The sequence below is a fragment of the Ascaphus truei genome, chromosome 15 (genome assembly GCF_040206685.1).
Source record: "Ascaphus truei isolate aAscTru1 chromosome 15, aAscTru1.hap1, whole genome shotgun sequence".
Taxonomy (NCBI): Eukaryota; Metazoa; Chordata; class Amphibia; order Anura; family Ascaphidae; genus Ascaphus; species Ascaphus truei.
This window is the reverse complement of record NC_134497.1, coordinates 18,226,586-18,253,310: the sequence shown is the minus strand read 5'-3', so window position 1 is coordinate 18,253,310 and position 26,725 is coordinate 18,226,586. Positions and strand designations below refer to the sequence as shown.

The window sequence follows — 26,725 nt, the reverse complement described above, 5'->3', positions numbered from 1 at the left end:
AATCCTCCCTAAGTCTCCTGGTCAGAAAGCGTATCACACAGCAGATGCTAATGCCAATTATTGATTATGGAGACATAGTATATGGCTCGGCACCCCAAACCCACCTTAGCAACCTTGACACCCTCTACAACTCAATTTGTCGCTTTGTTCTCCAATGCAACTACAACACACATCACAGCGAAATGCTCAAAGAACTAGATTGGTCATCACTCGAGTCCAGGGCTCCCACCTTCTACTGAAGGCCAACCCGGTGCAGCAAAAAAAGAAACCCCTTACGTGCTGCGGCGGCGGCGGCGTCTCGCGGCATCCTGCTGCAATTCCCCCTCCAACTGCGGTGAGCACGGCTGCGCGGCGTCCAGTGATGCCGCGTTGCCGTGACAATGGGATGCGATATGACGTCATGACGTCACACGATGCGCCGCGCAGTGTTATGATGTCAGACGATGTCACGCTGCCATGGCAACGTGGTGCCGCATAGAGCCGTGATGTCACGTCCCGCGCCATTTGACGCCGTGCAGCCATGTTCGCTGCAGTTGGAGGGGGAGTTGCAGCAGGATGCCGGGAGACGCCGCCGCCGCCGCCACCCGGAGATTGACAGGATAAACCCGTAGCCTGGAGGTAAGTCAGACCCGGAGAGGTGGCAACCCTGCTTGAGTCTAGGTGCAAAGTTAATCTTTCCTGTCTTGCCTCCAAATACAGCTCAACCCCGTTATAGCGCGATCCGTTACAACGCGGATCCGCTTATAGCGCGGTGCAAGCGTGGCTCCCAATTTTTGTATTGATGAATACTTTACAACACGATTATTGGCGTCTTAAATACTTTATTGTACAATGCCTACAATTGTACATTATTTCCAACGCGATCCGCTTATAGCGCCATGTGATTCTTTGGTCCCCAAGCCCAGCGTTATAAGGGGGTTGAGCTGTACTTTCTGGGCAAGCTACCCGCCTATCTGCACAAGCTCCTCACCCCGACCACACGCAGCACTTATCTTCTGAGATTTTGACTCCAAAAGACTGTCCATGGTCCCAAGGTTCAGCAAAGTATCCGGCCGCTCCTCCTCCTCTTACCGTGCACCCCAGGGGGGCTAAACACTTTCTCGGGGCCCATGATACCCTCCTGACCTGGGGTCCCTGGGGTTGTTGAGCAGGGTAGAGGCTCAAGCTTCAAACACCCCAGATTAAAGCTGCAGTCCAAGCAATATCTTATATGTGTTTTTTTTTGTTTTTTTAATAAATCAGTTCTGTACTATGAAAAATACTTGTAGCATTAAAAAAATAAAATAAAAGATACTCAATTTTTATTCATTTTGTCAGCATACAGGGGTACAAAAAATAAAGTAGGGAGGGTTAGCGGGAGGTGGGAAGGGTACAGCTTGCTTCCAGCCAATATCTTCGCTTATCAAGTTATAGTATTAAATATATTTTTAACGTATTCTAATGTAACAGGCATTTTTGTTCCTATAGCAACCATTTACAAAGTCACATCCCCTTCCCCTTCTGAAGCCCCGCCCTCTCTCTAGCAGTGAACCAATTGAATCTAGTGCCGGCCTGGTCACATGATCTTCCTCACAGATCTTTGGCTGTCAGCGCAGCAGAAGAGGACCCAAGATGCATTTAGTGAACCCCCCCCCCCCCCCCAGCCGAATCTTCAGCGATCGATTTACAGGAGAACGGATCGATCAGCAGCTTAGCCAATCACTTGTCGGCGGGCGGATTGTAGCGGCTTGAACTGCCGCTTCAAAGCGATGTTTCCCATAAAAGAATGAAATTAGTATGCGACATCGCCCCCTAGTGGAGCTTTTTGATTTTCATTTTATTAGAAATGATTTATTTCCCCAAAACAAGAAAAAACACAAAAGCGCACCAAGATGAGAGATAGATATTGTATTAGCAACAAATAATAAAATTAGTAACTTACATATAAAATTTCTTTAATAATCCCCGATTCTGGTGTCTATCACAGGAGTAGGGCATCACATAGGAAGTATGAAGGGTAATCTCAGTTCTGAGAGATCAGACCAAATGGGCTGATTTTGGATGCTTTCCATGAAGTTACAAGGTTGATCCGGATGAACAGGACTGTCCCACATGGAGCATAGCTGTTGTCAGTGTATATGGATATTTGGTAGAGGTCCGTAAGCCGTGGTCAGCATTGGAGAGATGCGGAAGGTCAGAGGAGTAGAAGAGGAGTCTGGGAAGAGAGAACTTTGAAAAACAGGTTTCAGAAGGAAGATATGAAAGACGGATGATATCTCATAGAAGAGGGAAGCTGAAGGCGGCATCCTAAGGACACCTATTGAAGGCCCCGGTTCCTGCGCATGCGCGCTACACTCCGCACCACGCTACCACACGTGGAGGACAGGAGAGTGAACAGAGACAGCCCCAGCGCGCGGGTCTGATCTCTCAGAACTGAGATTACCCTTCATACTTCCTATGTGATGCCCTACTCCTGTGATAGACACCAGAATCAGGGATTATTAAAGAAATTTTATATGTAAGTTACTAATTTTATTATTTGTTGCTAATACAATATCTATCTCTCATCTTGGTGCGCTTTTGTGTTTTTTCTTGTTTTGCTGATATTGGTATCACCATCGGGGTTCCGGTGGAGACCACATTTGGAGGTGGGGGAGACACCTCATAAACACAGAAGCAGCAAGAGAACTGAGAGGGACCAACACTCCAAGTTTAAAGAGCCAGAGCGCGGACTGAACTTTTCATTAATGATTTATTTCCCCGTCTTATTTTTAACCCCAAAAATGTGTGTGTGGTATAAAAAGTGTGAAGTGGCACCTTCTAGGGCAGGGCCGCGCAAACTGGGGGCGCGCAAGATTTTTTCGGGGGGTGGGGGCGCGGCGGGTTGCAGCCGCCCCGCGCCCTTCCCCCAAGGCATTTTAAATTAATGCCGTGGGAACGCGCGAGGCCGCTGTAACTCGCTTACCTTGTCTTCGGCGACGAGTCGCCACGGCAACGCGGCGTCACGTTACCGTGGCATGTGACTCCGCCGCGTCATTTGACGCAGAGAGCCCGGAAACAAGGTAAGGAAGGGGAGGGGGGCGCGAACAAGGAGGGAAGCAGGCAGGGGGGCGCAGCCCTGTTCTAGGGAGTGTGAAAGGGGGGGGGGCAGGAGTCAGGGAGAGGTGGGGCAGGGGGGGGGGCAGAGGGTACAGTTCCTATTATGCCTGGGAGCCTCTGTACTGACTGGCTGATGCCTGTCATGTGACTTCCTCTTTCTGGAGTTTACACAAGGGATTATGGGATTTGTGGTCCTGCTGCCTTCAGCTTGTGAAGCATTGTATCTGGAGCTGGACTACAACTCCCAGAAGTCCCTGCACATGAGGGTGAGTCCTGTGTGAGGAAACCCTTAGCACTTGCTCTGCTTTTGTGCCCCCCAACTGCCTCTGTACCAGGCCCCCCTCTGCCCCTGGGTCCTGCCTCTGGCCAAGGCCCCCCACCTGCCTCTGGGCCAGGCCTCCCTCTGCCTCTGGGCCCCCCAACTGCCTCTGGGCCAGGCCTCCTCTGCCTCTGGGCCCCCCAACTGCCTCTGGGCAAGGCCCCTCCTCTGCCTCTGGGCCAGGCCTCCCTCTGCCCCCCCCCCCCCTCTGCCTCTGGGCCAGGCCTCCCTCTGCCTCTGGGCCCCCCAACTGCCTCTGGGCCCCCAACTGCCTCTGGGCCAGGCCCCTCCTCTGCCTCTGGGCCAGGCCTCCCTCTGCCTCTGCCCCCCCCCCTCTGCCTCTGGGCCAGGCCTCCCTCTGCCCCCCCCCCTCTGCCTCTGGGCCAGGCCTCCCTCTGCCTCTGGGCCCCCCAACTGCCTCTGGGCAAGCCCCCCCCCCTCTGCCTCTGGGCCAGGCCTCCTCTGCCTCTGGGCCAGGCCTCCCTCTGCCCCCCCCTCTGCCCCTGCCCCCCCCCTCTGCCCCTGCCCCCGCCCCCCCCTCTGCCCCTGCCCCTGCCCCCCCCTCTGCCCCTGCCCCCCCCCTCTGCCCCTGCCCCCCCCCTCTGCCCCTGCCCCCCCCTCTGCCCCTGCCCCCCCCTCTGCCCCTGCCCCCCCCCTCTGCCCCTGCCCCCCCCTGCCCCTGCCCCCCTGTCTCTGCCCCCCCCTGTCTCTGCCCCCTCCCCACTGTCTGCCCCCCCCCCCCTGTCTCTGGGCCAGGCCTCCTCTGCCTGCCCCCCCCCCTCTGCCTCTGCCCCCCTCCCGTCTCTGGGCCAGGCCTCCTCTGCCTCCCCCCCCTCTGCCTCTGGACCCCCCCCCCTCTGCCTCTGGACCCCCCCCCCCTCTGCCTCTGGACCCCCCCCCCCTCTGCCTCTGGACCCCCCCCCTCTGCCTCTGGACCCTCTGCCTCTGGACCCCCCCCCCTCTGCCTCTGGACCCCCCCCCCCTCTGCCTCTGGACCCCCCCCCCCTCTGCCTCCGGGCCCCCCCCCCCTCTGCCTCCGGGCCCCCCCTCCCTCTGCCTCCGGGCCCCCCCTCCCTCTGCCTCCGGGCCCCCCCTCTGTCTGCGGGTCCCGGGACAGTACCCTATCAGCGGCCGAGCCCTCCGTACCCGAGACTCCCTGAGCCGCCGGTATAAGTAATTGTAAGACCGTGGCTGTCTCACATTTAATTTATTTATTATTATTTATAACAACATTTATATAGCATCTTATCCAGGGTGCTGTACGGGTTCATTCTAAAACAGGGATATAGTGTATAATACAGGAGTATAGTGGCGTATATTACAGGAGTATAGTAGCGTATATTACAGGAGTATAGTAGCGTATATTACAGGAGTATAGTAGCGTATATTACAGGAGTATAGTAGCGTATATTACAGGAGTATAGTAGCGTATATTACAGGAGTATAGTAGTGTTTAATACAGGGATATAGTAGTGTATAATACAGGGATATAGTGTATAATTGTAATACAGGGACATAGTGTATAATACAGGGGTATAGTGCATAATTATAATACAGGGATATAGTGTATAATACAGGCGTATAGTAGTGTTTAATACAGGGATATAGTGTATAATACAGTGATATAGTGTATAATTATAATACAGGGATATAGTGTATAATACAGGAGTATAGTAGTGTTTAATACAGGAGTATAGGAGAGTCTAATACAGGGATATAGTAGTGTATAATACAGGGATATAGGGTATAATTGTAATACAGGGACATAGTGTATAATACCTGGGTATAGTGTTTAAATATAATTCAGGATATAGTGTATAATTGTAATACAAGGACATAGTGTATAATACAGGGATATAGTGTATAATTGTAATACAGGGACATAGTGTATAAATATAATACAGGGATATAGTGTATAATTGTAATACAGGGACATAGTGTATAATACAGGGGTATAGTGTATAAATATAATACAGGGATATAGTGTATAACTTGTCTGTAACTGTTACATACACCCATAACATTATCTGTAACTGTTCATGAAATGCCTGTATATATAACCCTGTGTGTGTGTGTGTGTGTGTGTTTGTGTGTGTATATATATATATCTCTTTAGTTTTATATATATATATTACTTTAGTTATATAGCGCCATTAATGTACATCACGCTTCACAGCAGTAATAGACGTGACCTAATCATATAAATAATATAAATAACACATAATGGGGAGAAGTGCTTCAGTCATAAAAGTAACATTTAGGGAAAGGAATCTAATTGGTAAGTAGGAGGAACGTACAGAGACAGTAGGAGGGCGTTCTGGTAAGTGTGTCTGCAGGGGCCAAGCTTTATGTATGAGGTGTAAATTATCAGCCATGGAGCTACTCATATGCTTCGTTAAGGAGCTGGGTTTTAAGTTGGGTCTTAAAGGTGGATAGAGAGGGTGCTAGTCGGGTATTGAAGGGAAGGGTATTCCAGAGGTGCGGGGCAGTCAGTGAGAAGGGTTTAAGGGGGGATAGGGCTATAGATACAAAAGGGGGTAGAAAGAAGACATCCTTGAGAAGAACGCAAGAGTCGGGATGGTGCATAGCGAGAAATTAGGGCTGAGAGGTAAGGAGGGGCAGAAGAGTGTAAAGCTTTAAAAGTGAGAAAAGGAGAATTGAGTGTGAGATGCGGGATTTAATCGGAAGCCAGGAGAGGGATTTCAGCAGGGGAGACGCTGAGACAGATCTAGGAAAGAGTACAGTGATTCTGGCAGCAGCGTTTAGATTGTAGGGGAGACAGGTGAGAGGCAGGAAGGCCGGGCAGCAGGAGGTTACAGTAATCAAGACGGGAGAGAATGAGGGCCTGAGTCAGAGGTTTAGCAGTCGAGCAACAGAGGAACGGGCGTATCTTTGTAATATTGCGGAGGAAAAAATGACAGGTTTTAGCTACATTGTGAATGTGAGAGGAGAGTGAGAGAGGAGTCGAGTGTGACCCCCTAGGTTCGATTGTAGAGGGTCTAGGAGAGAAGAGGTGGTGACAAATAGGAGCAAGCGAGAGATTACAAGACATTCAAGGAGTTTAGAGGCAAAAGGCAGACGGGAGACAGGTCAATAGTTAGAAAGACAGGTTGGGTCAAGCTTGCTGTTTTTGAGTAATGGTATAACTGTTGCATGTTTTAGGAATTAATTTTTCCCCTTAATGGGTTTTTTGTTTGCCTTCCTCTGGATCAATAAGTAAGTATAGATATAGAATAAAGTATCTGTTGTCTAAATTTAGCATAGGTTGAACTTGATGGACGTACGTCTTTTTTCAACCTCATCTACTATGTAACTATGTAACTATGTTTGAAGGAGGAGGGAAAGGTACCAGAGTAGAGCGAGGTGTTAAACGTGTGTGAGCGTAGGGATTGTAGTAGGAGCAAGAGGTTTTAGGAGATGGGAGGGGATGGGGTCAAGAGGCAGGTGGTAGAGGGAGAAGAGGTGATCAGCAACTACACATCCTCCTCTGTGACAGCGGAAAAAGAGTCAAGGAAGGCAGGAGGAGAGTTAGGAAGAGGTGTGGGATGGGAGGAGGATACAGAGGCGATGTCCTGACGTATGGATTCCACCTTTTCCTTAAAATAGTCTGCAAAGTCCTGAGGTGAGATGGAGGAAGAACAGGCAGCAGAGGGTGGTCTGAGTAGGGAGTCAAAGACAGAGAAGAGTCGGCGTGGGTTAGCCTGCGTCCGTGCTCACAGAGTGCTTGCGCCAATAGGAACGTCTATGCTGCGCACGCGTGAGCGTTGGCAAGAGCGCTTCGTGCGGAGAAAAAGTTCTTTGTCTTCGCCACACAATGGCCGCGTTACGTGAGCTGTTCGTTTGCCCAAGGAGGGCGAACCAGCTCCGTGACATCAAGGCCACACCCCCCCCCCCCCCCGAAACGCTCAGAATCAAGCCTAGCTGCAGAACAGAACTCGCCCCTGCTGCATGAGAGCGTCACGACACGGCGCTCCGTTGCACGCGCGCCAGCAGCAAGGACGCGACCGTAGACTTGTGCGTGTTGATTAGTGAAGAAAAGTAGCTTTGCTTAGCCTGAGAGAGGACAGAGGTGAAGCAGGATACATTTGTAGTGAAGGAAGTGTGCGAGAGTGTGAGATTTCCTCCAGAGGCGTTCAGAGGAACGAGTGCAGCAACGCCGCATGCGCGTGTGGGAATTTAGCCAGGGTCTGGGGTTAGAAGTGCGAGGACGGCAGAGAGAAAGCGGGGCATGTAGATCAAGAGAGGAGGACAGGGCAGAGTTGTGGTTCGTGACCAGGTTGTCAGGGTCTGAAGCAGAACTGAGAGAGGAGAGGGAGGAGCGTAAAGTGGAATCAAAAGCTGGTAGGCTAATAGAGCGCAGGTCTCTGCAGAAACGACGTGAAGAAGAGAGAGAAAATGAGACGAGGTGATGGTCAGAGAGAGGAAAGGGGGAAATCAGAGAGAGAAGTTTTTAATGAAAACCAGGTGTAGGTAGAGGCTGTCCGTGTGGGTGCTGGCTGCCGTCCGTGTGGGTGCTGGCTGCCGTCCGTGTGGGTGCTGGCTGCCGTCCGTGTGGGTGCTGGCTGCCGTCCGTGTGGGTGCTGGCTGCCGTCCGTGTGGGTGCTGGCTGCCGTCCGTGTGGGTGCTGGCTGCCGTCCGTGTGGGTGCTGGCTGCCGTCCGTGTACATTTAACATTTCCTTGTATTGTAACGATAACTCTGTGCCCAGGAGATATACGTGAGAACGAGAGGTGCTGACTCTCGCTGTGTTACTTCCTACTAATTTACATTGTATACATACATCAGCCGTGATTAAAGGGTTAAATCCTGGGGCAGAACGGCCAGCAGAGGGCAGCACACGCCACTGTATATACAGTATAGCACAGATTAACTCTATATAATTTATAGTGTATTTGTGTGTATAATACAGGAATATAGTGTATAATTATAATGTGTGTGTATAATACAGAGATATAGTGTATAATTATAATGTGTGTGTATAATACAGAGATATAGTGTATATTTATAATACAGGGATAGAGTGTATACTTATAATACAAAGATATAATGTATAATACAGGGATATAATTATAATAAAGCAATATAGTGTATAATTATAATACAGGTATACAGTGTATAATTGTAATACAGGGATACAGCGTATAATACAGGTATACAGCGTATAATACAGGGATACAGCGTATAATACAGGTATACAGCGTATAATACAGGGATACAGCGTATAATACAGGGATACAGCGTATAATACAGGGATACAGAGTATAATACAGGGATACAGAGTATAATACAGGGATACAGCGTGTAATACAGGGATACAGCGTATAATACAGGGATACAGCGTATAGTACAGGGATACAGCGTATAGTACAGGGATACAGCGTATAATACAGGGATACAGCGTATAATACAGGGATGCAGCGTATAATACAGGGATGCAGCGTATAATACAGGGATGCAGCGTATAATACAGGGATACAGCGTATAATACAGGGATACAGCGTATAATACAGGGATGCAGCGTATAATACAGGGATGCAGCGTATAATACAGGGATGCAGCGTATAATACAGGGATGCAGCGTATAATACAGGGATGCAGCGTATAATACAGGGATGCAGCGTATAATACAGGGATACAGCGTATAATACAGGGATGCAGCGTATAATACAGGGATGCAGCGTATAATACAGGGATGCAGTGTATAATACAGGGATACAGCGTATAATACAGCGTATAATACAGCGTATAATACAGGGATACAGCGTATAATACAGGGATACAGCGTATAATACAGGGATACAGCGTATAATACAGTGTATAGTGCATTATTGTACCCCCCCCCCCTCTCCCCTAGAGGATGAATTACGTGGGGCAGTTAGCGGGCTCGATGCTCGGCCGTGTGCGGGACCTGTATAACGGGATGAATCCCGCCACTCTCACTGGATCCATCGATGTGGTGGTGGTCAGACACCCGGACGGCACGTTCCGTGGCTCACCGTTCCACGTGCGCTTCGGCAAGTTGGGGGTTATGCGCTCCGCAGAGTTAGAGGTGAGTCTGAAGAGCGTTGTGCTGCCACGTGCCCGGGAGCTGCAGGGCATTGTGCTGCCACGTGCCCGGGAGCTGCAGGGCATTGTGCTGCCACGTGCCTGGGAGCTGCAGGACATTGTGCACCACGTGCCTGGGAGCTGCAGGGCATTGTGCACCACGTGCCTGGGAGCTGCAGGGCATTGTGCTGCCACGTGCCTGGGAGCTGCAGGGCATTGTGCACCACGTGCCTGGGAGCTGCAGGGCATTGTGCACCACGTGCCTGGGAGCTGCAGGGCATTGTGCTGCCATGTGCCTGGGAGCTGCAGGACATTGTGCTGCCACGTACCTGGGAGCTGCAGGGCATTGTGCACCACGTGCCTGGGAGCTGCAGGGCATTGTGCTGCCACGTGCCCGGGAGCTGCAGGGCATTGTGCACCACGTGCCTGGGAGCTGCAGGGCATTGTGCACCACGTGCCTGGGAGCTGCAGGACATTGTGCACCACGTGCCTGGGAGCTGCAGGGCATTGTGCACCACGTGCCTGGGAGCTGCAGGGCATTGTGCTGCCACGTGCCTGGGAGCTGCAGGACATTGTGCTGCCACGTGCCTGGGAGCTGCAGGACATTGTGCTGCCACGTGCCTGGGAGCTGAAGGACATTGTGCGCCACGTGCCTGGGAGCTGAAGGACATTGTGCGCCACGTGCCTGGGAGCTGCAGGGCATTGTTCTGCCACGTGCCCGGGAGCTGCAGGGCATTGTGCTGCCACGTGCCCGGGAGCTGCAGGGCATTGTGCTGCCACGTGCCTGGGAGCTGAAGGACATTGTGCGCCACGTGCCTGGGAGCTGCAGGGCATTGTGCTGCCACGTGCCGGGAGCTGCAGGGCATTGTGCTGCCACGTGCCCGGGAGCTGCAGGGCATTGTGCTGCCACGTGCCCGGGAGCTGCAGGGCATTGTGCACCACGTGCCCGGGAGCTACAGGGCATTGTGCGCCACGTGCCTGGGAGCTGCAGGGCATTGTGGTGCCACGTGCCCGGGAGCTGCAGGGCATTGTGCTGCCACGTGCCCGGGAGCTGCAGGGCATTGTGGTGCCACGTGCCTGGGAGCTGCAGAGCGTTACTTCCTGGGGCAGTTGTTGCAGGTAGTTGCCCCTCTCTGCAGGTTGTTCCCCCCCGGTTTGTTTGCTGCAGGTAATTGTCCCTCTCTGCTGGTTGTTGCCCTGGGGTGTTTGCTGCAGCAGGTAATTGCCCCTCTGCAGGTTGTTGTCCCCCTGGGTGTTTGCTGCAGATAATTGCCCCTCTCTGCTGGTTGTTGCCCCCGGGGTGTTTGCTGCAGGTAATTGCCCCTCTCTGCAGGTGGATATCGAGGTGAACGGGGAACCCGTGGATCTGCAGATGAAGCTCGGGGAGAACGGAGAGGCTTTCTTCCTGCAGGAGCTTGGGGGGAGCGAGGTGAGGTGGCGGTATGTGGGGGGGGGGGGGGGGAGTGGAGGGAGGGATGGGGGGAGCAAGGTGAGGCGGGGGATGGAGAGGTGAGGGGATGGAGGAGTGAGGTGGGGGGATAGAGTAGGGGGGGGTGAGGTGAGATGTGGAATGGTGAGGTGGTGGGGATGGAGAGGGATGGGAGGGCTTAGGTGGGGATGGAGAGGGATGGGGTGGTGGGGTTGGAGAGGGAGTGGTGAGGTGGTGGGAATGGAGAGGGAGGGGTGAGATGGTGGGGGTGGAGAGTGAGGTAGTGAGGATGGAGAGGGAGGGGTGAGGTGGTGGGGAGAGAGAGGGGCGGTGAGGTGGTTGGCATGGAGAGGGAGGGGGAGGTCAGGTGGTGTGTGTGATGGTAGAGCTAGCTGGCATCACAAAACTGGGATGAAGCCCAGCTAGCTAGCCCTAAATCTATGTAACTTGGCCACCTACGAAGGCTTATTGCAACCAAATGTATTTAATATGTGGGGGAGAACAGGGAATGCATAATGCACTATGTGTGTAAGAATGTATTGCAAAGCCCTTTATTCCCTGTTAATGCAATCCCCAGGTCTAGTTGAGCAAGCAATATGAGGTAAAGTGTTGTGTGATCTATGTGTAAGCACTGTGATGTGATTTGGGAGTCAGCCGTGTAAAGTGTTAATTGGATTATGTGACTGTATGTACGCATTTCTAAGGTAGCAGACTTGTCATGGGATTTGCATGCGAGTTACATTTGTATGGAGGGGACCCTGATTTAATCAGTTGAGGTTTCTGCAGATAAATGTGCATTGAGACAGTGGTTGGGAGCGTGGACGTGTCACAGACATTTCGAGTGCATATTTTGCAACTGGACGGTTACCTTGGGGAATATAGAATAGAGTAGAAGCAGCAGATACCTTACGGCCGGGCGTGTCCAACACCCTATGGAACTCCCTGGTAAGGGCTCCGATGTCTTTAGTGAGATCAGACCTCCGTATCCAGATGGGAGAAGCCCAGGCAAGTGGCGGACGAGTATGTTACCACTCGGCTCCATTACAGAAAGCGGGTCCTGAACCCCGTCCAGGCTGCGCGAGAACCGAAAGTGGAGGACCCTCCCCCCACCCCCAAGTTGTGGAGGACCCCGTCGGGAGCAAGAAGGGCAGTTGCGAGGCCCACAGAGATTGTCCATGAGCGCCGGTGTTACCATTGCTACCGGCCGGGACATCTGCAGCTAGACTGCCCCAACGCCCCCCCATTCCAGTCACCCCAATCCGGGGCAACGTTCACAAGCGGCAAGGCCGATAGCCTGCGTGGGGCACCGATAGCCTGCGTGGGGCACCGATAGCCTGCGTGGGGCACCGATAGCCTGCGTGGGGCACCGATAGCCTGCGTGGGGCACCGATAGCCTGCGTGGGGCACCGATAGCCTGCGTGGGGCACCGATAGCCTGCGTGGGGCACCGATAGCCTGCGTGGGGCAGGCCCCGACCGAGGAGCAGTAAGCAGCCGTGCAGCAGGTACCACAGAGGACCCAACCAGCCGCCCCCGCAGCCGGAACCAGCAGTCCAGCAGCAGAGACAGACGACCATCGCATTGCAGCAATTGGGCTGCACGCCAATGATGTCAGGAAGCGATATTTGCGTCCGGTGACCATAGGAGTATCTCTGATGCGGCCTGATATGGTTCGCCCTGAGCACCGGCTCCCAGGAACGGGAATGCAGGTGAAAATGCCCGATGGATCCCCCCCCAGATCCCTCCAAGTTGCCCGAGTGTTTCTCGACTGGGGCGCCGGTCGAGGAGGGAGGGATGTCGGGGTGTTGCCTGGACTCGGACATCCTGCCCGGCAACGATCTGGGGCACTTTGTTTGTGGAAGTTTTTTGCGGAAGTTGCTCCTGTGGACGCAGTCACTAGGAGACAAAGTTGGGCAGTTGCCCTGGGCAGCAAATGCTTGTTCTGAAGCCCACTTGGCAGAACAAACTGCTTGCTGCCTGGGCCGGCCCGTACACGTTTCACCGGCGGATGAACGAATGTAATTATGGGGTAAACCTGGATCCAGAGGCAGGTAGGCACAGGACTTACCACATAGACATGTTAAAGGGGTACTACACGAGTGAGCCAGCGGTGCTGGCTATCTGTAGCCCACCATTGGGAGATCCAGCAAGCCAAGCTCTGCCCGATCTCCTGGGAGAAGCCCGACGGGGAGGCTCAGTGGAGCAGGTGGGGATTGGTCCAGCAGCCCCTCCCATGTAAAGAATAGCAACAGAGGGATATATAAGGGGTGCTGCTGATCAGAGAATGCAGATCTACTTTCAGAGAGCATCTGAGAGCAAGAGAGGCAAACAGAGACTGAGAGACACTCTGGGAAGGAGTGTGGAGATTCCCTCAGAGGACCATCTGAGAGACATTCTGTGAAGACGTGTGGATGTTGAGAGTGACCAGCTGGAGATACATGTCAGGGGCTCTCTTGTGTGATCAGCACTCTGAGATCCTGGACGAGAAGCGGACAGGGCAAGCCTTCCTGAAGCAGCCCCTGCACCTAGCGAGGCTAGAGTCTCCTCCCCAGGCCCCTACACCCAGCGAGGCTAGAGTCTCCTCCCCAGTCCCCTGCACCTAGCGAGACTAGAGTCTCCTCTCCAGGCCACTGCACCAAGCGAGTCTAGAGTCTCCTCCCCAGGCCCCTGCACCTAGCGAGGCTAGAGTCTCCTCCCCAGGCCCCTACACCCAGCGAGGCTAGAGTCTCCTCCCCAGTCCCCTGCACCTAGCGAGACTAGAGTCTCCTCTCCAGGCCACTGCACCAAGCGAGTCTAGAGTCTCCTCCCCAGGCCCCTGCACCTAGCGAGGCTAGAGTCTCCTCCCCAGGCCCCTGCACATAGCGAGGCTAGAGTCTACTCCCCAGGCCCCTGCACCTAGCGAGGCTAGAGTCTCCTCCCCAGGCCCCTGCACATAGCGAGGCTAGAGTCTCCTCCCCAGGCCCCTACACCCAGCGAGGCTAGAGTCTCCTCCCCAGGCCCCTGCACCTAGCGAGACTAGAGTCTCCTCTCCAGGCCACTGCACCTAGCGAGGCTAGAGTCTGCTCCCAAGGCCCCTGCACATAGCGAGGCTAGAGTCTGCTCCCCAGGCCCCTGAACCTAGCGAGGCTAGAGTCTCCTCCCCAGGCCCCTGCACCTAGCGAGGCTAGAGTCTCCTCCCCAGGCCCCTGCACATAGCGAGGCTAGAGTCTACTCCCCAGGCCCCTGCACCTAGCGAGGCTAGAGTCTCCTCCCCAGGCCCCTGCACCAAGCGAGGCTAGAGTGTCCTCCCAAGGCCCCTGCACCTAGCGAGGCTAGAGTCTGCTCCCAAGGCCCCTGCACATAGCGAGGCTAGAGTCTACTCCCCAGGCCCCTGCACCTAGCGAGGCTAGAGTCTCCTCCCCAGGCCCCTGCACCTAGCGAGGCTAGAGTCTCCTCCCAAGGCCCCTGCACCTAGCGAGGCTAGAGTCTCCTCCCCAGGCCCCTGCACCCAGCGAGGCTAGAGTCTCTTCCCCAGGCCCCTGCACCTAGCGAGACTAGAGTCTCCTCCCCAGGCCCCTGCACCTAGCGAGACTAGAGTCTCCTCCCCAGGCCCCTGCACCAAGCGAGACTAGGGTCTCCTCCCCAGGCCCCTGGACCTAGCGAGACTAGAGTCTCCTCCCCAGGTCCCCAGTTGGTATTGTATCTTGTTTTGTGCATCTTTGTTTGTCTGCTGGAGTGCCAGAATAAACCCCATTTTAGTCAATAACTTTTTCCTGTCTGGTGCCGGTGATCCCGGTGGTTTCGGTGAAGAAGTACTGGTCTCCCGTGACAGTGGGGATGGAGAGGGAGGGGGAGGTGAGGTGGTGGGGATGGAGAGGGAGGGGGGAGAGGAGGTGGTGGGGATGGAGAGGGAGGTGAGGTGGTGGAGGTGGTGGGGATGGAGAGGGAGGTGGTGGGGATGGAGAGGGAGGGGGGAGGTGAGGTGGTGGGGATGGAGAGGGAGGGTGAGGTGGAGGGGATGGAGAGGGAGGGGGGAGGTGAGGTGGTGGGGATGGAGAGGCAGGGGGGAGGTGAGGTGGTGGGGATGGAGAGGGAGGAGCGAGGTGGGGGGAGGTGGTAGAAATGAAGCGACAGGGGGGAGGTGAGGTGGTGTGGATGGAGAGGGAGGGGGTGAGGTGGTGGGGGTGGATGAGGTGGGGAGGCAGAGAGGTGCGGGGATGGAGAGGGGGGGGGATGGTGAGGCGTGGGGGGAGGGAGAGAGTTGTGGGGGCAGGGAGGGAGATGAGGGGGGAGAGAGGTGAGGGGGGGAGGGAGAGAGGTGTGGGAGGAGGGAGGCGAGGTGGGGGGGATGGAGATGGGTAGGGAGAGAGGTGGGACACACACACAGAGAAGACACAATGTGGGGGGCGCAGTTCGGCAGTGAAGGGGGATTAAGTTACCTCTTGCTTCTCTCTTCCTTACAGGACACAGAGGTCCCCCCTCTCTGTATCACCTCCTCCCTCCCCCTGCAGTGCACTCCCCCCCTTCGCATCGACTCCCAAGAGGGATCCCCCAACCCCCTCCCCTCAGCCTCACCCCTCCCCTCAGCCACCGCCCTCCCCTCACACACCCCCCTCCCCTCAGCCTCACCCTTCCCCTCAGCCACCGCCCTCCCTTCACACCCCCCCCTCCCCTCAGACACCCCCCTCCGGAGGCAGCGATGGAGCAGGAAGGGGTCAAAGAAGAGAGAGGGGGGAGAGGAGGAGGGGGAGAAGGACACACTGCTGTCTGTCTGGTGAGAGATAGCTGCGCGTATTACAGTGAGATAGCCGTGTGTATCACTGTGAGAGATAGCCGTGTGTATCACTGTGAGAGATAGCAGTGTGTATCACTGTGAGAGATAGCCGTGCGTATCACAGGGAGAGATAGCTGTGTGTATCACTGTGAGAGATAGCCGTGCGTATCATAGGGAGAGATAGCCGTGTGTATCACTGTGAGAGATAGCCGTGTGTATTACAGGGAGAGATAGCCGTGTGTATTACAGGGAGAGATAGCCGTGTGTATTACAGGGAGAGATAGCCGTGTGTATCACTGTGAGAGATAGCCGTGCGTATCATAGGGAGAGATAGCCGTGTGTATCACTGTGAGAGATAGCCGTGTGTTTAACTGTGAGAGATAGCCGTGTGTATTACAGGGAGAGATAGCCGTGTGTATTACAGGGAGAGATAGCCGTGTGTATTACAGGGAGAGATAGCCGTGTGTATCACTGTGAGAGATAGCCGTGCGTATCATAGGGAGAGATAGCCGTGTGTATCACTGTGAGAGATAGCCGTGTGTTTAACTGTGAGAGATAGCCGTGTGTATTACAGGGAGAGATAGCCGTGTGTATTACAGGGAGAGATAGTTGTGTGTATTACAGGGAGAGATAGCCGTGTGTATCAGTGAGAGATAGCCGTGTTTATTGCAGTGGGAGATAGCCGTGTTTATTGCAGTGGGAGATAGCCGTATGTATCACTGTGAGAGATAGCCGTGTGTATTACAGGGAGAGATAGCCGTGCGTATTACAGGGAGAGATAGCCGTGCGTATTACAGGGAGAGATAGCCGTGCGTATCACTGTGACAGATAGCCGTGCGTATCACTGTGACAGATAGCCGTGCGTATCACTGTGACAGATAGCCGTGCGTATTACTGTGAGAGATAGCCGTGCGTATTACTGTGAGAGATAGCCGTGCGCATCCCTGTGACAGATAGCCGTGCGTATTACTGTGAGAGATTGCCGTGTGTATCACTGTGACAGATAGCCGTGCGTATCACAGGGATAGATAGCCGTGTGTATCACATGGATAGATAGCCGTGTGCATCACAGGGAGAAATAGCCGTGCGTATTACAGTGTGACGGAGCGGCCTGTAGGCGAGGTCAGTTAAGAGTCCACACATGCATTTTAGGGTGAACCAAAACGTTGAGTGGTTTATTTCTCCACAAACAACAACAAAACATTGAGCACACTGTCCCTTTAAGGCAAAACACGAAGCATAAAAAGAAAGCCTACTCCAACTTGGAGACTAAATAAACAGTACAGGCCCTAACTATCTGACTGGCTGGATAGGCCAGTTCCCAGTGCAACACACATAACATACTATCAAGGAACAATTTATATGAAAGTCTTATCTTAGTATGCTGGTCCGGCGTCTCCGGTTTCTCCAGGCAAACTTCACATGCAGGCGTTGCAGTCCTGCTGCTCGCGGGAAGTCTCTTGCCCTATTTCTGTGCAGGATTCTCTGCGAGGCTTTGGGTTCCCCACTGTTCCCAGGCAAATCCCTCTGGTGAACAAGAAGCCTGGATCCCTGCGGGCTGGAGCTCCGTTGTTGCTGGGTGTGAATCCCAGCTGGGTCACAGGCAATCCTCTGTGGCCCCCCTCTCTTGCAGAACAGAGACTCCAACAGGGACTCTGACAGGTGCTCACTTCCTGTCTTTTAACCCTGTTTAATCAGTTAATTTCACACACCACATGCAGGAACCTGACACCAGTGTAGTCTCCTGAACCTTGCAAAGGGGGTTAACTCTTTCACTCCCTTCCATACTGGGAGAGATAGCCGTGCGTATAACAGGGAGAGATAGCCGTGCGTATTACAGGAAGATTTAGTTTTGCGTATTACAGGGAGAGATAGCCATGTATATCACAGGGAGAGATAGCCGTGTTCTGAGTATCACTAGAACACGGTTTTATACACTGAGAATCAATGTTAATTGTTTTTCTTTCTCCCCATCTTTTTCACTCCTCTCTCTCCATCTTCTTCACTCCTCTTTCCACCCTCTCCCTTTCTCCCCATCCCTCCCACTCCCCACTCTTCCTCTTTTCCCCTCTTCCCTCACATTCTCCCCCCTCCTTCCTGCTTCCTCCCCCTCCTTCCCACTGTCCCCCCACACTTTCACCCTGCCACTGTCCCCCCTTCCCTACTCTCCCCACTTCCCCCCCCATCCCTCCCACTCTCCCCACTTCCCCTCAACCCTCCACACCTCTCCCCCTCATTCCTCCCACCCCTCTCCCCCTCATTCCTCCCACCCCTCTCCCCCTCTTGCAGTGACTCCATGTATTACTCCTTCTCTGACCTCCCTGAAGATTTATCTCCCTCACAATCCAAGGATTTCTTCAGCTGCTCCGAGGAGCTTGTGCTCCGCCCTGCGAGGTAACAAGGGCACGGGGGGAGGGGGAGGGCACAGAGGCGCTGTGCGTGTTGTGCTGTGTGTGTGCTCCGTCCAGCGAGGTGCGCGTTGGGCTGTGTGTGCTCCGCCCAGCGAGGTAACAAGGGCACGGGGGGAGGGGGAGGGCACAGAGGCGCTGTGCGTGTTGTGCTGTGTGTGTGCTCCGTCCAGCGAGGTGCGCGTTGGGCTGTGTGTGCTCCGCCCAGCGAGGTAACAAGGGCACGGGGGGAGGGGGAGGGCACAGAGGCGCTGTGCGTGTTGTGCTGTGTGTGTGCTCCGTCCAGCGAGGTGCGCGTTGGGCTGTGTGTGCTCCGCCCAGCGAGGTAACAAGGGCACGGGGGGAGGGGGAGGGCACAGAGGCGCTGTGCGTGTTGTGCTGTGTGTGTGCTCCGTCCAGCGAGGTGCGCGTTGGGCTGTGTGTGCTCCGCCCAGCGAGGTAACAAGGGCACGGGGGGGGGGGGAGGAGGGCACAGAGGCGCTGTGCGTGTTGTGCTGTGTGTGTTCTCCGTCCAGCGAGGTGCGCGTTGGGCTGTGTGTGCTCCACCCAGCGAGGTAACAAGGGCACGGGGGGGGGGGGGAGGGCACAGAGGCGCTGTGCGTGTTGTGCTGTGTGTGTGCTCCGTCCAGCGAGGTGCGCGTTGGGCTGTGTGTGCTCCACCCAGCGAGGTAACAAGGGCACGGGGGGGGGGGGGGGGAGGAGGGCACAGAGGCGCTGTGCGTGTTGTGCTGTGTGTGCTTCGTCCAGCGAGGTGCGCGTTGGCTGTGTGTGCTCCACCCAGCGAGGTAACGAGGGCACAGAGGGGCGCGTTGTGCGTGCTGTGTGTGTGCGCCCGTCGGGCTTTGTGCGTCTCGGGCTGTGTGTGTGCACGCATTGGGCTGTTTGTGTGTGTGTGTCGGGTTGTGTGCATGTGCTCTGCCCAGCGAGGGGACGGGGGGGCACATAGGAATCGAGCTGTGTGTGCACGTCGGGCTGTATGTGCGTGAGCGCGCGTTGGGCTTTGTGCGTCTCGGACTGTGTGTGCATGCGCGTCGGGCTCTGTATGTGTGCGCATTGAGCTGTGTTTGTGTGCGCGCATGTCGGGCTGTGTGTGTGTGCGCGCATGTCGGGCTGTGTGTGTGTGTGTGTGCGAGCATGTTGAGCTGTGTGTGTGTGTGCGCAAGTCGGGCTGTGTGTGCGCAAGTCGGGCTGTGTGTGCGCGCAAGTCGGGCTGTGTGTGTGCGCAAGTCGGGCTGTGTGTGCGCGCAAGTCGGGCTGTGTGTGTGCGCAAGTCGGGCTGTGTGTGAGCGCATGTCAGGCTGTGTGTGTGTGTGTGCGCGCGCATGTTGAGCTGTGTGTGTGCGCAAGTCGTCTGTGTGCGCGCGTCGAGCTGTGTATGCATGCGTGCGCGTCGGGCTTTGTACGTCTCGGGGGGGGCGCAAAGAGGCGCTGTGTGTGTTGGCCTGTGTGTTTGTGCCACCCAGTGAGGGCACAGAGGCGCTGTGTGTGTTGGCCTGTGTGTTTGTGCCACCCAGTGAGGGCACAGAGGCGCTGTGTGTGTTGGCCTGTGTGTTTGTGCCACCCAGTGAGGGCACAGAGGCGCTGTGTGTGTTGGCCTGTGTGTTTGTGCCACTCAGTGAGGGCACAGAGGCGCTGTGTGTGTTTGCCTGTGTGTTTGTGCCACCCAGTGAGGGCACGGAGGCGCTGTGTGTGTTGGCCTGTGTGTTTGTGCCACCCAGTGAGGGCACAGAGGCGCTGTGTGTGTTGGCCTGTGTGTTTGTGCCACCCAGTGAGGCCACAGAGGCGCTGTGTGTGTTGGCCTGTGTGTTTGTGCCACCCAGTGAGGCCACAGAGGCGCTGTGTGTGTTGGCCTGTGTGTTTGTGCCACCCAGTGAGGGCACAGAGGCGCTGTGTGTGTTGGCCTGTGTGTTTGTGCCACCCAGTGAGGGCACGGAGGCGCTGTGTGTGTTGGCCTGTGTGTTTGTGCCACCCAGTGAGGGCACGGAGGCGCTGTGTGTGTTGGCCTGTGTGTTTGTGCCACCCAGTGAGGGCACGGAGGCGCTGTGTGTGTTGGCCTGTGTGTTTGTGCCACCCAGTGAGGGCACAGAGGCGCTGTGTGTGTTGGCCTGTGTGTTTGTGCCACTCAGTGAGGGCACAGAGGCGCTGTGTGTGTTTGCCTGTGTGTTTGTGCCACCCAGTGAGGGCACGGAGGCGCTGTGTGTGTTGGCCTGTGTGTTTGTGCCACCCAGTGAGGGCACAGAGGCGCTGTGTGTGTTGGCCTGTGTGTTTGTGCCACCCAGTGAGGCCACAGAGGCGCTGTGTGTGTTGGCCTGTGTGTTTGTGCCACCCAGTGAGGCCACAGAGGCGCTGTGTGTGTTGGCCTGTGTGTTTGTGCCACCCAGTGAGGGCACGGAGGCGCTGTGTGTGTTGGCCTGTGTGTTTGTGCCACCCAGTGAGGGCACGGAGGCGCTGTGTGTGTTGGCCTGTGTGTTTGTGCCACCCAGTGAGGGCACGGAGGCGCTGTGTGTGTTGGCCTGTGTGTTTGCTCCACCCAGTGAGGGCACAGAGGCGCTGTGTGTGTTGGCCTGTGTGTTTGCTCCACCCAGTGAGGGCACAGAGGCGCTGTGTGTGTTGGCCTGTGTGTTTGTGCCACTCAGTGAGGGCACAGAGGCGCTGTGTGTGTTGGCCTGTGTGTTTGTGCCACCCAGTGAGGGCACAGAGGCGCTGTGTGTGTTGGCCTGTGTGTTTGTGCCACCCAGTGAGGGCACAGAGGCGCTGTGTGTGTTGGCCTGTGTGTTTGCTCCACCCAGTGAGGGCACAGAGGCACTGTGTGTGTTGGCCTGTGTGTTTGTGCCACCCAGTGAGGGCACAGAGGCGCTATAACGACCCGCACCGGGACAACAGACCCCTGGCGGGTGTTACCGATGTGGAGGAACTACTCATGACACCAGAGCCTGCAGATTCAAGGACAAAGGCAAAACAGGATATTTACGGCGTGTTTGCCGTGCACCACATACACGCCGCCAGGAAAAGAAGGCGGGAGGCAGACAAACGTATAAAGTGGACCTCCAAGATCCAGCGTCCAGCTCGGACGGAGACGAGCGATTGGAACGCCTCTCCATATACCACCTCAGACCTCAACCAACGGGCATGGAAGTACAGGGGAAACGCGAAGGGAAAACACTGCGCATGGATCTGGATACTGGGGCCGCGGTGTCTGTGATCACTACACCACAGGCGCAAGTTACAACTAACAAAGCAGTTGAAGCCCACTAAAATCAGGCTACAGACATCATGCAACTTTTAAAGTCGGCTGCGTGACCGTACGTGTCCCGTATAAAGGGAAAACAAAAAGACTTCCTGTAAGAGACGTGTGCAGAGGTACGCAATGGAGACCGTTTAAAGTGAAACGTAAATTAGGCTTCATTGCGCCTGTCCCTTTAACACAGCAAAACATTCAAAATAAGCCAAAGAAAAACCTACTCCACTTTGGAGAATATCTACACCATGTAGTCCAGCCCGCTCTAACTGGGTGGTTAGCTAAGCTAATTACCATCCCAAATATATATATATAAATATGTAACAGTCCCATAAGAATGTCTTACCTGTATCTTATAGCTGTAGGGGAAGGCTTCTCTGCTCTCCTGGGTCCGCACCCGTGTGTGCTATAGCAATATCAGGATCCAGGTTTAAAAATCTTGTCCCATTTGTCTTGCTGTCAGCCTGCAGTCTCTTTGCAGCTCAAGACATCTGTTTGTTCCCCAGGTCAACCCAGTTGTGGACTAGGGAACTCTCTGGTCTGTCCTTCCTGGGTCAGCTGCAGTTGTGAGTTCAGGAATCCTCTTCCTGTGTCTCAGAACAGGCCTTTTCTGACAGAGTTCTGATTAGGCAGGTGGAGTTGGTTGATTGCTGGTGTGCAATTAACCAGCACACTGGTGGATTAGAGGCAAGTTTCTTAACAGGGATAAATCCCTACAAAATAAACCTGGCGCCAAATAGAGTCCAAAAAAGGCAAGTCCTGTAATCCTCAGTAAAACTGCACGGATGCTTTCAAGCCATGGAACGAGAAGAAAGACAAACAAGAGAAATCATAGCGTAACACTGCTGGGTAATGACAGTCTATGCTATACCACAAAACATTAAACAAACTCCTAGTGACAAAGCTAAAACTTATTTATTCAAATACATATAATGAACTATGCCATTAACATTGGCTGCAAGGGGTTAAACGAACAGCTGATCGTCCGGAGGTGTAAAATCAAAACCCTTCTCACAAGAAGCCGGGTAATAGCAAGCGGTGGTGGCACAGTGTCACTGTCACTCGCCCGGATCTCCCTTCTGCCACACACGGGGATGTGTCGGTGGGGGAAGCAGTCTCACTGGGACGCCCACGCTGGAAACGCGTGTAGTTAATCCCCCTCCTTCTGCTCCTCCTCTCTGCCCGACCGAAGACGCGCCCGCACGCGTGTGCCCGTGTGCTTAAAGTGACACGATCTCCTCCGACTGGCACGGATCAAACAGTACTACTGCGACCAGCTATTACAGCAAAACCTCTATGCAGACACAAGGGTGATAGATAACACCCACCACGGGTGTGTAAATGGTGTAATATTTTCACTATTTGTTTTATCACTGATTAGTTTTAGACACTTCAGCGCTATAGTCACAATTTTCTTTTTTTTCAGGGATAAATCCCTGTTACACGTCCACTATACATACTAGAACTCACCTTGACAAAGACTGCATATGTGGTCGAAACGTTGGCATTTCCATTAAATCTACTTCTTTGCAAGACCGTGTGCCTGGATGCTTTCCTCCTGCTCCGTGATCTCTGGGGTAGTACAGGATCTCCCCAAACTCCATGAGCACCGGCTATTTATATTGCTGCCATTATTTACGTGCCTGTGATACTCTGTGTCCTCTAGAACGGGGAGGGCCACCCCTATTTGGACGGGACTGGATACGGGCCCTTGGAATACCAGACATTCAAGTCAACTGCTGTCCCGCTCTAGAACAAAACATAGACCAGCACAAGCCGTGGATGAAACACCTACGACATAATACTTGGCACCGACTTGGGCAAAGTTAAGGGTGAATCCGTTCAATTGAATTTAAGAGAAGGGGCGACGACCCCGACATTTTTTCGAGGCAAGGTCAGTTCCATTCGCCATGATGGCTGGAGGGGAAACGGAGCTAAAGCGTTTGGAGGAGTTAGGGATGACTTCCCAGGTAAAACATAGCGCATGGGCATCGCCAACTGTGCCAGTGAAGAAAAAGAATGGCACCGCAACCACATTGATTTTGCTAGGCCAATAGACGGTGCCTCGTACTTGATCGTGGTCGTTGCACACTCCAAATGGCCAGAGGTGGTGAAAATGAAGTCCGTTAAACAGCTGCCACGTGCAAAGCATTACAGAGACTTTGTGCGATGTACGGTTATCCCCTAGAGTTAGTGTCAGACAATGGACCACAGTTCACGGCGCAAGAGTTTAAAAACGTTCTAAAAGAGTTTTGCATTGTCCACCGAACATCTGCACCTTACCACCCGGCCGCGAATGGCCAGGCCGAAAGGTTTGTTCAAACCTTCAAGAACTCGTTAAAAGCCATAAAGACCACAAATTCACGATTGACAGACAATTTGGAGACCTTTTTACTGGCGTACAGAACAACACCCCATGCAACCACAGGGGTCCCGCCAGCTCAACTCATGCTCGGACGTCAGCCACGAACCAAGCTTGATCTTCTCAAACCGCGCACGGTGGAAGACACAGTGTTCCGTGCACAAAGTCACATGCAACGGGGCTCTAACTCCAAATCCTTTGTCCCAGGGGAGGCGGTATGGGTACGGATGTATGGTTCCACCCACAGATGGCAGGCCACTAGTCACAAGAATTTGGGGACCAAAAATGGGTGCTAGTATAGCGTGCAGTCTACTTCTACTGTTCTACTATAGCGTGCATTCTACTTCTACTGTTCTACTATAGCGTGCAGTCTACTTCTACTGTTCTACTATAGCGTGCAGTCTACTTCTACTGTTCTACTATAGCGTGCAGTCTACTTCTACTGTTCTACTATAGCGTGCAGTCTAATTCTACTGTTCTACTATAGCGTGCAGTCTACTTCTACTGTTCTACTATAGCGTGCAGTCTACTTCTACTGTTCTACTATTGCGTGCAGTCTACTTCTACTGTTCTACTACAGCGTGCAGTCTACTTCTACTGTTCTACTATAGCGTGCAGTCTACTTCTACTGTTCTACTATAGCGTGCAGTCTACTTCTACTGTTCTACTATAGCGTGCAGTCTACGTCTACTGTTCTACTATATCGTGCTGTCTACTTCTACTGTTCTACTATAGCGTGCAGTCTACTTCTACTGTTCTACTACAGCGTGCAGTCTACTTCTACTGTTCTACTACAGCGTGCAGTCTACTTCTACTGTTCTACTACAGCGTGCAGTCTACTTCTACTGTTCTACTACAGCGTGCAGTCTACTTCTACTGTTCTACTATAGCGTGCAGTCTACTTCTACTGTTCTACTACAGCGTGCAGTCTACTTCTACTGTTCTACTACAGCGTGCAGTCTACTTCTACTTTTCTACTATAGCGTGCAGTCTACTTCTACTGTTCTACTATAGCGTGCAGTCTACTTCTACTGTTCTACTATAGCGTGCAGTCTACTTCTACTGTTCTACTATAGCGTGCAGTCTACTTCTACTTTTCTACTATAGCGTGCAGTCTACTTCTACTGTTCTACTATAGCGTGCAGTCTACTTCTACTGTTCTACTATAGCGTGCAGTCTACTTCTACTGTTCTACTATAGCGTGCAGTCTAATTCTACTGTTCTACTATAGCGTGCAGTCTACTTCTACTGTTCTACTATAGCGTGCAGTCTACTTCTACTGTTCTACTATTGCGTGCAGTCTACTTCTACTGTTCTACTACAGCGTGCAGTCTACTTCTACTGTTCTACTATAGCGTGCAGTCTACTTCTACTGTTCTACTATAGCGTGCAGTCTACTTCTACTGTTCTACTATAGCGTGCAGTCTACGTCTACTGTTCTACTATATCGTGCTGTCTACTTCTACTGTTCTACTATAGCGTGCAGTCTACTTCTACTGTTCTACTACAGCGTGCAGTCTACTTCTACTGTTCTACTACAGCGTGCAGTCTACTTCTACTGTTCTACTATAGCGTGCAGTCTACTTCTACTGTTCTACTACAGCGTGCAGTCTACTTCTACTTTTCTACTATAGCGTGCAGTCTACTTCTACTGTTCTACTATAGCGTGCAGTCTACTTCTACTGTTCTACTATAGCGTGCAGTCTACTTCTACTGTTCTACTATAGCGTGCAGTCTACTTCTACTGTTCTACTATAGCGTGCAGTCTACTTCTACTTTTCTACTATAGCGTGCAGTCTACTTCTACTGTTCTACTATAGCGTGCAGTCTACTTCTACTGTTCTACTATAGCGTGCAGTCTACTTCTACTGTTCTACTATAGCGTGCACTCTACTACTGTTCTACTATTGCGTGCAGTCTACTTCTACTGTTCTACTATAGCGTGCACTCTACTACTGTTCTACTATTGCGTGCAGTCTACTTCTACTGTTCTACTATAGCGTGCAGTCTACTTCTACTGTTCTACTATAGCGTGCAGTCTACTTCTACTGTTCTACTATAGCGTGCAGTCTACTTCTAGTGTTCTACTATAGCGTGCAGTCTACTTCTACTGTTCTACTATAGCGTGCAGTCTACTTCTACTGTTCTACTATAGCATGCAGTCTACTTCTACTGTTCTACTATAGCGTGCAGTCTACTTCTACTGTTCTACTACAGCGTGCAGTCTACTTCTGCTGTTCTACTATAGCGTGCACTCTACTACTGTTCTACTACTGCGTGCAGTCTACTTCTACTGTTCTACTACAGCGTGCAGTCTACTTCTACTGTTCTACTATAGCGTGCAGTCTACGTCTACTGTTCTACTATATCGTGCTGTCTACTTCTACTGTTCTACTATAGCGTGCAGTCTACTTCTACTGTTCTACTACAGCGTGCAGTCTACTTCTACTGTTCTACTACAGCGTGCAGTCTACTTCTACTGTTCTACTATAGCGTGCAGTCTACTTCTACTGTTCTACTACAGCGTGCAGTCTACTTCTACTGTTCTACTATAGCGTGCAGTCTACTTCTACTGTTCTACTACAGCGTGCAGTCTACTTCTACTTTTCTACTATAGCGTGCAGTCTACTTCTACTGTTCTACTATAGCGTGCAGTCTACTTCTACTGTTCTACTATTGCGTGCAGTCTACTTCTACTGTTCTACTATAGCGTGCAGTCTACTTCTACTGTTCTACTATAGCGTGCAGTCTACTTCTAGTGTTCTACTATAGCGTGCAGTCTACGTCTACTGTTCTACTATATCGTGCTGTCTACTTCTACTGTTCTACTATAGCGTGCAGTCTACTTCTACTGTTCTACTACAGCGTGCAGTCTACTTCTACTGTTCTACTACAGCGTGCAGTCTACTTCTACTGTTCTACTATAGCGTGCAGTCTACTTCTACTGTTCTACTACAGCGTGCAGTCTACTTCTACTGTTCTACTATAGCGTGCAGTCTACTTCTACTGTTCTACTACAGCGTGCAGTCTACTTCTACTTTTCTACTATAGCGTGCAGTCTACTTCTACTGTTCTACTATAGCGTGCAGTCTACTT

The 26,725-nt window shown here is 53.1% G+C and overlaps 1 protein-coding gene across 1 annotated transcript in view; it reads left to right on the top strand.

Annotated features, from left to right (window-relative positions):
* Nucleotides 1-3,242: 3,242 nt before the first annotated feature.
* LOC142466632 (phosphatidate phosphatase LPIN3-like) overlaps nucleotides 3,243-26,725 on the top strand; it is a 38,124-nt gene continuing 14,641 nt past the window's right edge. The window contains 5 exon segments of the mRNA XM_075571853.1: nucleotides 3,243-3,344; nucleotides 9,251-9,445; nucleotides 10,775-10,870; nucleotides 15,311-15,621; nucleotides 17,911-18,015. Coding sequence (XP_075427968.1) covers nucleotides 3,258-3,344; nucleotides 9,251-9,445; nucleotides 10,775-10,870; nucleotides 15,311-15,621; nucleotides 17,911-18,015 — 794 coding nt within the window. The 5' untranslated portion in view covers nucleotides 3,243-3,257.